Source organism: Polyodon spathula, chromosome 21, assembly GCF_017654505.1.
Source record: "Polyodon spathula isolate WHYD16114869_AA chromosome 21, ASM1765450v1, whole genome shotgun sequence".
NCBI lineage: Eukaryota > Metazoa > Chordata > Actinopteri > Acipenseriformes > Polyodontidae > Polyodon > Polyodon spathula.
The window spans coordinates 10,058,338-10,069,596 of NC_054554.1; the positions used below are offsets into that span (position 1 = coordinate 10,058,338).

General features: G+C 35.6%; 1 protein-coding gene across 1 annotated transcript in view; it reads left to right on the forward strand.

Moving 5' to 3' along the window:
• The window catches only part of LOC121296403 (beta-2-syntrophin-like), a 59,844-nt gene extending 54,549 nt beyond the window's left edge, over positions 1-5,295 (forward strand). Inside the window, exons 6-7 of the mRNA XM_041221920.1 lie at positions 3,973-4,166; positions 4,890-5,295. Of these exons, the coding sequence (XP_041077854.1) occupies positions 3,973-4,166; positions 4,890-4,982 (287 nt within the window). The 3' untranslated portion in view covers positions 4,983-5,295. The remainder of the gene's footprint in view (positions 1-3,972; positions 4,167-4,889) is intronic.
• Positions 5,296-11,259: the final 5,964 nt, after the last annotated feature.

Consider the following 11,259-nt stretch of genomic DNA (forward strand, 5'->3'; position numbering starts at 1 on the left):
TTTATAATCACATTTTGAATACCTACTGATAGGAGAGTAAAGCAAATGAATAAGATAAAGTTATAGGTGTTATTATTGAGGTCTACAATGAGCCTAGCATCATAGAAGGTAAAAATTCCTCAGACAGCTGTTTGATTTAGGTTTACTTCTTATATAAACAGAATACTACATGAGCTGGAGAGCTGTATACATTTATTTTACTCAAATTGCAAGGAACCTGCATGGAAAATCATCAACAATTGGGACCCCGAATGAAGCACACCCATGTGTTGCCCAGGGTGTCATACAGTCAGGTGGCCGCAGGTTCGTGTCCTGGCTGTGCAAAGGTGGTGGTCATCCCAGACAGAGCATCTCATTTGCTCTGGTGCTCCCACTGGTTAGGGAGGCAAAACCGTCAAAGGATTACAAGAGTTAATACTTTGTGAATAGGACCCTGTACTATAAGACTAGAAAGCTCAGAGTGCTTGCATGTGTTTGGGAGAGGGACAGGGAGAAAAAGTTAACTGAAAATCGAGCCTTGGCCAAGCTAAGGGGTTGAATCAGTGCCCGGCTATTTCAAAGCTCACCCTTAATTTTATTTTTATAATTCTTGATGCTTTTATCCATTTATAGTCTTTATTTTAGTGCAAGCTGCTGCATTTCATTTGCCTTTTCTTGTAAACTCTTTACTTTGGCTCCAGTAAATTAACACAATAATGTGTTAGGAGCAGAAATTGAAAAGATCAACACAGCTGCTAAATATTTCCAAGACAACTGTTTCTGGTTTGGGCTTGTCACTGGTGCTGGCTAAGTCAATAAAGTCCTGATTTTTGGAGGCAGTGCCCAGACTATTACGATGATACACCATACAGACCTACCAAGCCCCTCGTTCCTATTTGGAGTTCCTAGCTCGCCTGTAGCTTTGATGTGGAACACAATCTCTCTTCATTCAAAGCTCCAACAGGAGATTCAGATTAATTTCCCTATAAAAGGTTGCAGAACACCCTGTTGTGTTTGGCACGGCTGTATCCTGTGTTGATGTGGACACTGTAATGATTTTCATACGCCACCTAGAGATATTTGAGAAATGTTTACGTTTGCAATCCCCATCGGATTTGTGACTTAGGATGTGTGAATAACAATATTTAAAGACATTCTGATTTTGTTGACACGTTTACAATACAGGATACAGGAAGGATAAAGTAGTATGCTGCTTGTAAGCATGGCAGGCTGTAACCTTTTAAGACAGACATTGAGCCAGTTTACATGTGTGATTATTTCACGTGAATGGACAATACATCTGAAACTTGGCAGGAAACCTGCTGAAAATGTCCCAAAAAACTGTCTCATTATTTTACCATGAAAGTCTCAATTTCTTGTAACATTCCAGGAAATGCTTGTGAAATCAACACCCACTTACACATGTAAACACGAGTTTCTCGTGAAAATGTTAATTAGCTCGTTCAAGTCTTTTCCTAAAGCTGCTAAAAAAAGTCACATAGGAATACGTAAGCTACCATGGTCCAAAGATGGCAGCAGGGAAATTAATTAGTTTTGTTTGCAGTATTTCCTTTATCATATTGATGTTGCAGATAACCCCACTTTTTGCTCTGTCTTCCCTAGAACTTTGCATAATGCTAATCATACACGGATCTAAATGTGTTTGTAAAGTATCGTACAGATTGTATTTACCAAGTTTCTGTTTAAAACTATTACTAAAAATGTTTGATAAACTGCATCATGGGCTTGTGAATTCAGGTGGTTACAGCTACTGTACAGTACATCAGAATACACTTGTAAATAGCTTTCCAAACAACTGTCAAAACGTCTTTATTGTAAAGTACTACTAAGTACTATGTGAAAATATGTAACTATACTCCAATGCAGTTTCTCTTAGTTATTTATGTCTGAGCAAAACTTGTGTCCATCCTCCACTTTTGTCCGTTGAAACTCGGGTGTTAATATCCATAAGGGAAGAGGATATGATGAGGCAGCTTGATGCAATGCAGAACATGAACATTGTTCAACTTGCTCTCAAAATAAAATTTGGTGTGGAATTTTTGCAACTTATTTCTTGGGAATCAACAATACTACTCAACATTCCAATTCCTTATTAAGCAAAAGTATTCATACAAGTACAGCGCAAATGAGGATGCTATATTTGGTATAAAGAGATACAAAATAAGCTAATGAAACGAAAATGTGATACAAAATAAAAGTTCATCGTCAGGTTACAAAAATAAAGATGGCAGTGCATCTCTAATAGCAGGACCCTCTTCTTATCGCTGTTGTGCAATTCTTGCTGGAGGCTGAGGGAGCTGCTCCTCTGCTTGCCTGAACACCTCCTTACAGTCCTGGCACAGACTGTGCAGAATACAGCAGGCTGTAATAATTTGGGGAACAAGCTAGTGGGTCACTTCAGTATGCTTCAGTAGTATCCGCCCCCTCCCTTGCAGTAGCCCAAACACCTGTTCAATGATCACTCGGATTTGGCCCAGTTTATTATTAATAAAGATCTAACCCCCCGCCCCCACAGATGATGTGTGAAAAACAGTGTGGGCGACAACACTAGAACAAAGTATTCAAAAAGCAGGCCCTATCCATCAGCAAATCAAATCTTTATTAACCGTTTATATTTCACATGATGATACTTGGATTCTTTCTCGTGAAACTTTTCTCAGCTCATGTAAACAATATTTTAGGGACTTTCACGGTTAACAGCGTGAGAATATAAGTGGGCCGTCAGCATGTCTAATTTAAACCTGCCCCCCTACCCCCCCCCCCCTTTACATGTAAACACAAAAAGGACAGATGTCTCGAAGTCAAACACTCATGTAACATAGCCTAATGACATTTATATTTCAAATAAAAATGCAATTACAGTATATGGTCAGTGGTGCTATAAGTGAAATCCTATTAGAAACAAAGGAACTGATGTAAAGGAGAATTGATATTGGCCACATTATTTAATTATTCTGCACATCTCTGGTTGAAGTCCACTTGTCTATTCAGAGTCTAAAAGAACATTTAAGGTTACAGATGTGATCCCTTATAAACTGAAGACAGTTTAATTGCTGAAGACAGTTTACTGTGAAAAGTCATACACCATGGCAAGACTGAGCACAGCAACAAGACACAAGGTAGTTATACTGCATCGGCAAGGTCTCTCCCAGGCAGAAATTTCAATGTAGACAGGGGTTTGCCGATGTGCTGTCCAAGCTCTTTTGAAGAAGCACAAAAAAACGGGCAACTTTGAGGACCTGATCTCAACATCATCGAGTCTGTCTGGGATTACATGAAGAGAGAGAAGCAACTGAGGCTGCCTAAATCCACAGAAGAACTGTGGTTAGTTCTCCAAGATGTTTGGGCCAACCTACCTGCTGAGTTCCTTCAAAAACTGTGCGCAAATGTACCTAGAAGAATTGATGCTGTTTTGAAGGCAAAGGGTGGTCACACCAAATATAGATTTGATGTAGATTTTTCTTCTGTTCACTCACTTTGCATTTTGTTAATTGATAAGTATAAACTATTAACATGTCTATTTTTGAAAGCATTCTTACTTTACAACATTTTTTCACACCTGCCTAAAACTTTTGCACAGTACTGTATATATATATATATATATATATATATATATATATATATATATATATATATATATATATATATATAAAAAATTTCTTTTAAAGATAAAATTTTTTTTCAGTTGTAAAACTTAGATTTATGTTCCAGGTAGTTTAGCTGTCAGCCACTCTTTAATCATAGCTAGCTTTGAAGCAATGCAGATCGTTTGTTTTATTGCAGGAACAATGACGTCAGTCTATTAAATGTAATAAAATCTGAACTAGAAATTATATACTGAAGATGTCCAGTTTTAAGGTTTCTATGTTTTCCAGAATGTATTGTTTCCAGATCCACAAGGTTCAGAATTAGAAGGTCAGCACTATATTTGGTGACAGTCTTATAACCATTTCAAACCTTTTCCATTGACAGCTTGCACACTGAATGAACAGGATGTCCGGTTGACAGTTCATTATGAGAACGGATTCACAATCGCAAAGGAAGGGGCTGGACCTGGCAAAGGCAGCACCGTTCTCTACCGCTACCCCTTTGAAAAGTTAAAGATGTCAGGAGACGATGGGATCAGAAATCTTTACCTGGACTTTGGGGGCCCTGAAGGAGAAATGGTATAATATAATGCACTGTACCATCTCAGTTTTGAACAACCTGTAGAAAAGCATATTTAGCTTTGCTGTATCCTGCTGCATGTTGTCTGTATCATATACAGTTGAACCTTTTTTATATCACATTGCTTAATATCACACCCAGTTTATTATCACGATTTTTCAAAAACCACTCGCCATGCACCATAAGTTCTTTGAGAAATTACCTCTCTTAATATCATCTCACAAACCTGTTTATTGTCAGGTTTTGTGCAGCGTGTCACATGCTGTGTGGCCAGGCTTTACTGAGAGTAACCACAGGATATCATTCATTTTCAATGTAACTAACAACCGATAATAAACCCAGCTGATAAACTGGCATTTTGTGCAGCCTGACAAATGCTGCATGAGCGGTCTTAATGGGAGATTAAGTTACAAAATGTGTGTCAAATGTACTTATGCATCACTGTCCTTTCCCTAGCCTTTATTACACTGAGTTTTTACTCTGAGAAACTTTTGTTTACAGCAAAGTAACACTTTAATGTTGAAACATAAAATGTTAGCGATAAAACAAACGAAATATGTATGGTTGCATTTTTTCATATTCTCTAGTCTCCCATATTTGATAAATGACCCTTTTAGTTCTATACTAAAGTAGCTTATAGGAATATCAGTTATTAACATCATAGCAAGACTGTTGTGAAAGAGCTTTTCAGTTTCAATTCCAATTGTGTTCTTTTATTCTAGGCTCTGGATCTTCAATCTGGTCCAAAACCAGTTGTCTTTGTTGTACATTCTTTTCTTTCTGCCAAAGTGACACGGATGGGACTGCTAGCATGAGGGGTCACGGTATAAGCTGATGGGAGTTTAAATATTTTTTTCTAAAACAGAAAAAAGCACAATAGTTCTGCTTTGGCAGAAGATAGAATTGAAATCTGGAGCTTCTCCACCAATGCATGGAAGACTGAAAGATCTGCAACCATCCACTGCAGAGAGTCCTTTCCCTGCTCACATGTGTCCTTTACTGTGGGGATCTTTCACCGCCCTGCGGGGACACACTGTTCTCCTCCCCAAATAAATCCCTTCCAGAGTCAGGAAGCCTGAAACTAAAGGGACTTGCTACACTTTGAAGAATTGCTACTATGGTAACTCAAGCTTCGACGACCATTATATATATATATATAATATATATATATATATATATATATATATATATATATATATATATATATATATATATATATATATATATATATATATATATATATATATATATATATATATATATATATATATACACACACACACACACACACACACACACACACACACACACACACACACACAGCTGGTACCAACACGTCAAAAGAAAAGTTACTTGGAATATAAAGCTTAATCATATGTTTTGTGCATACATTATTGCATTACTTTTACACAAATAATTTTCTTATGAATCAATAATTCTGCTTTGTTAATCAGCGAACACATTTTACTGCCTGTATGTTTTGCATGGGAACGAAAAGAAAAGCACAGCAGAGGGTGTGGATGGTGTTTCAATATTATTTTTTTAAAGGTTATGTAATACCGTACTTGCTTAAAGGGTTTTGTAAATGGAATTAGTGTTTAGACTGGAGGGATAACTTTGCGTCTAATTGAAGTTTCAGCTTGTCCCCTGAGTCTGCTACAAAGAGCTACAACACAGAAAGACACCAATATTTGCTAGCATTGATGGCTTAGTAACTTTTACGATGTATGTTAGACAGTTTTTATTGCCAAATGTGCCTTTTTGAAAAGAAAAAAAAAAAAAGTACCATAAAAAACAAGTGTATAATCCCCCCCTCCTTTTTGAGACAACATTTTCAGGAAAAAGGCATATAGGTCACACCAGTGTATAAGTTGCTCCCCCCTTTTTAGGACCCCTACAAATACTTAGAAAATAGACTTATACAAAGGTTTTTACAGTATATGCTATTTTAATATTTTTGCATTACAGAAAACTATTGTATTATTAAATTATACTTTTCATTAAAATATTAATTGCATTGATTAGTTAAGTATGCAGGTTTATGTCTATAGTTCGTTATATATACATTCTGGATTCCTCGCTTGTTAACCTCGTCCTACGAATCTTCACAGCAGATTTCCGCAAAGTAATGACTCCAGAGACAATCCCAGTATCAAAGTACAACAGGAAACAGCTGGTTTATTGTGTCCTCAGAAACCTTATTGAAAGTGATAACATTGCAACTTTAATGTTTAATGTAATTATAATAAATCTCATCCACCCAGGGATCCTACATTTGCAGCTTCAGGGCTGGGCAGCATTCAAGAAAATGAAAGCCACGTTTTAATTGTATCCCTTCTTATGTATAAACTACAGCTTGACAGTATCACTTACTGGCACAGTTCCTGGTTTAACAGCACGTGGTAGCTCAATATCAGAAAGTTGTGCCATCCTTGTGATTTTAAACCCCCTGTTGGGACCCAGAACAATAAAACGTAGAGGCCACTATCCCATACCGTCTCATTCATGCTTAGTAATTGTATTGCCTGTTAGTGAGCAGGTAGCAGTTAATGGCATGAATAATTAATATTTTTAATCATTTTACATGTAATAATCTTCATTTTCAGCTCTCTGCCCACTTCAGTTGATTCAATAGTTTTGTTCAATGTTTGGAAAACCACAAAGTGTGGTTCACTTGTGCCTAATCTAAATAGGTAAAGTATATGTGAGATTGTGCAATTAAAAGCTAGTAGACTTATAATGCTGTGTGCGGATAGTCACACGGCGCTACCTGTTTAGAAATGTGTTTATGATTTAATACATTTTATTATAATTTTACCTTTTAATAAATGTAGATGTAAGTTTTTTCCATACTGTATTGCTGCTGTGACAGTACAGATTTGATATAGATTAATTTTACATAGGGTGCTGTATTAATTTTTTGTTCCTTTTAGTCTGCTTTCTGAATTCAGCATGCAATAATTAAGAGAGTGGTGCCACCACATGGACAAAAAAGGATGTACTGAACAAAAAAAAAAAAAAAAAAAACTGAATTTCCTATGACAACAAATATCATTTTTATTTTGTCTTGTGCCAAAAATCTTTATTAATGCATATTAATATATATTAACACTGTACCTCTAATCATAGACTTCCTAATGTTTTCTTTAAGGCGGTCCAACATTAGTATGTATTAATCATAGTCTATAAAACTACTCATATTTGCTCTTGTATGCAGATGTGAATATTACGGTTGTATCTTTTAATTTTGCAGATTGAGAGATTGAAGATGTATACAGTTGTATCACCTGTGGAATGGAAACTGCTTTGAGATCGATAGCTGTAACCTGGCAGTAGAAGCCTTTTTAATATTTTGTCATTTTTAAAGTCATGATGATCTACAGTTATTCACACTTGACCTCTGCAATACAAAGGCTGCTTGTCTATAACAAAGCCATTCTTCTTTGCTGATCTAGGGAACTGTTGTCTAAATTCAACCTATACTAGTTTGTGTAATCTGTGAAATCATAACTAAGGATGTATCTAGAAATCTAGCGATGTTACAATGCATCGTGTTTAGGTTGTGAGGATTGCAGAGGATTAATTCAATCATGTCACTGTAAGTGTCCTTGTTGTTCTTAGAGCTCACCATAGATCTGCCTTGTCACTTTGCTTTCTGTGTGACTGAGAACAGCAGTTAAACTTAAACTTAATAGGAAAACTTTTACCATAGACTACCATGTTTTGCCTTGTTTTTAATATGCTTTACCATACCTCTTGGGCTTTGACCCTTTCTCTATCCTTTATTACACTTTACTACATTTTTACTATGAGAAACTTTTGTTAAAATATATATGGACAACATGGTATACAGGAAAGGAAGACTTTAATGTTAAATCATAAAAAGTTGGAGGAATAACAAATAAAATATGTGTAGTTCCTTTTTTCATATTCTCTAGACCCCCATACAGACAAAACCCTTTTAGCTCTATATTAAGATAATAAAGCAACTTTGCTGTGCACTGCTTTTTATAGCAAACCGTACTAATTTGTTAGCAAAACATTTTAAAATGCAATTTTTCTTTATAAGGCAAATTATATGCAAAATCTGATCTGAGTTTGAGTGGATACTAGGTTTTATTTACTGTATGCTTGGATTTCAATTAGTATTTGGGAGTGTTTGAAAAAACTAAGAAAAAAAGATATCTTGCCTTTATGACTTAGTCGCCAGGAACTTTTACTAATGAATCTGCTGGTTGAATTAACTATTTCAAAAATGGATCGCCATGTGTTTGAGCAATCTAGTTTTGTCTGATGGTTATAGTCGATGAAGTACTCAATAAGAATGAATTGCTAAAGGATGCTTTTCATGTATACAATGAATCACAAACTACAAACCCCTGAGACAGCCTTTCTTCTTGGCCATTTTTGTGAACCCAAAATGTGCACATGTAGTTCATGATTAAAAAATAAAGCAATGCATGCATTTCTCATGATTTAGTCATTAATAATAAACCATTGCACATATGTGATTAAATATTTATTGAATCATTTAACTCAATGCCAAATTGGTTTGGAATTAGCAGCAAAGCACATTTTTGTTGTCATATTGCATGATGATCTTATTATTTTTAACTAGATTAACCTGCATTATTTGTCTGCAACAGGGTACAGTTTAATACAAAAAAAAAAAAAAAAAGAATAGTCAAGCTTTTAGTACTCTCGCTTTACAAATACTAATTTTATATCTGCAGGTTTCAGTTAGTTATATTACTTTAGCAATAGTCTATAAACACATGGCATTATAAAGTATAATGTGTATTTTCTAGCTATGAATAAATTAATAATATCATGAAAAAATGTTTTAGAGTTTCTCATTATACACCTCTATAAAGTTATTTGAAGTTTAAAGTAAAAGCAAGTTTTCCTTTGAATTAGAGATCGCTACTGTTCAGTGTCTACTTTTAAAAAATAGAATACTGTATGTTAAGTGAATATAAGATGTTTTTTGACCACTATTGATGGAAAGGAATGGATCCCTCTTCTTATTTCTTCTTAATGAGTAACCAACTCATGGTGGAAAACTTTTCTGTGATTGTTTTCTGTATAAAATGTATTTGAGAATAAACATATAAGTACATCACTATAGATCAATTACATTAAACTGCACTGGAATGGTACATACTGTAGATTATAGCCATGAGATTGACCTACAGAAGAGGAAGTGATTTGGCAAAAGTGGCAGCAACTTATAACCTGTAGCCTTGTATTTAATATATTCTAAATTGAACAAAAATATCTTAATCACACGGCAAGGGGAGCAGTGATAATTATTTATGCTAATAATAGGTGCAGTGAAAGGATTTAAAAGCTCTGGTAATTACTCCTTGAGTTAATACAGTAACTCAGGCCTCTGGGGTTTGAAATACGAGGCAGAGCTTTGTGAAATACCCACTTCCCTCACCTCTGCGAACTGAACACATATTTCATTTGATTGTATTTAAGCTGGTCTAGGCATAGTCTGTGTAAATGTTACTGCCATGGTAATGCTGAATCTATTTTTATATTCCTTGTTTTCTCTATATTTACAGAGCTATTCCCATTTGTTAGAAAGAATTGCTTTTGTAAGGCGTTCACTACCAAAGTTAGAAATACAAAGCAGTGTGCGCTCTGTACAATTGTGCACACACAAAAAGAAAAGGTTATGACCTGTTTTATAGAATACTGTATATTATTATTAAAGGCTGCCACTTTAAAGGCATGTATCTTAGTATTCTTTAACTTCATAACTCTTTTATTAATAAAATGTTACGCTTTTACCACATAGTTTGTTTGTCTTTTTTGTCACGTTGCATGTTGTGTATGAGAACAAAAGAAAACATATGAATGATGGGAGGCCATTCGGACCTTCTGATCTCATGACAATTCCAGATATATGGAGCAGTCTGTGAAGTGCCTCCACTATATTCCCCTTTGCAGGGAGTTTCTTTAGCACTGGGGGATAATTAGCTGCAGGAACTGACTTGTATCAAGGTAGACACCCTATCACATTAACATGCAATGACTTTAAAATTCCCTGCATCCTGATTGGCTGCTTACATTCCGAAGCCATACAGTTGAGAGGGCAACCAATGGTTTAGATCTCATTTAATTCTCATCAGTCAAATCACAATTTCAAAATAGTAATGACCCATTTTATAAGCTCAATAACACACTTGAAGGTGTGGGTTGTACTGATACAAGGTGGTAGAAGACACTTGTGGTTTCTTGTATGCTATTGCTTATTTATCAGTTCAAACTTTACACATTACTTATTCAGTTTAGTTGTGAGTGTGTGTGAGTGTGTGTGTGTGTGTGTGTGTGTGTGTGTGTGAGAGAGAGCCCTGAATGAATTGCAATTCCATGCTTATCGGAAATTGTTTCCAGAACAACACAGCTTTACATGCAAAGCTTGGCCATTTGACTGGAGTAGCTAATTTTAAGTTTGTGCTGGTTGTAGGGAAAAGCAGCAATGGTCTATCGTTTTGAACGATTACATTAGAAAGCCTTTCTGGCTGTGCACTTTAATTGTATTCTACAGCCTGCAACCATTGACCCAGGTAACATTGCCATGTGTCGAATAGTATTTGATAACGTGAGGAGTGATGAATAGGGCAATGCTTTATCTAGCCTAATTGGTTGAAGATTCCAGCTAGCACATCACCAGATAGAACTGACAACTTGTCACTAAAAAGAACTTGAGCATGCAATGTTGACATCCTTGCTGCCTGGCACAAGCCTGTATTAATATATAGTGGATCAAATGCTTACATGAACATTTCCTTTGTGAGGGTAGGTATGTTTTACATGCTTTTCACCACTGAAACGTTGCGTTTGAATCTGTCTCCCGTCACACGTGAAATGAATTTGGCAATTACAAGTTCGCCCACACAGTGGATATCGATCCACATTACAAAGTCACCAAAATATCCAACACAGTCGTCGGTCTGCTTGAGAAAGTCGCTCTAAAATGACAGAAATTTAACCAGGGTAAACTTTTATAAGATAAACTTTTATTTATTTATTTTATTAATAGTTTTAAAAATATATATTTTAAAGTTTCTTTATTGTTTC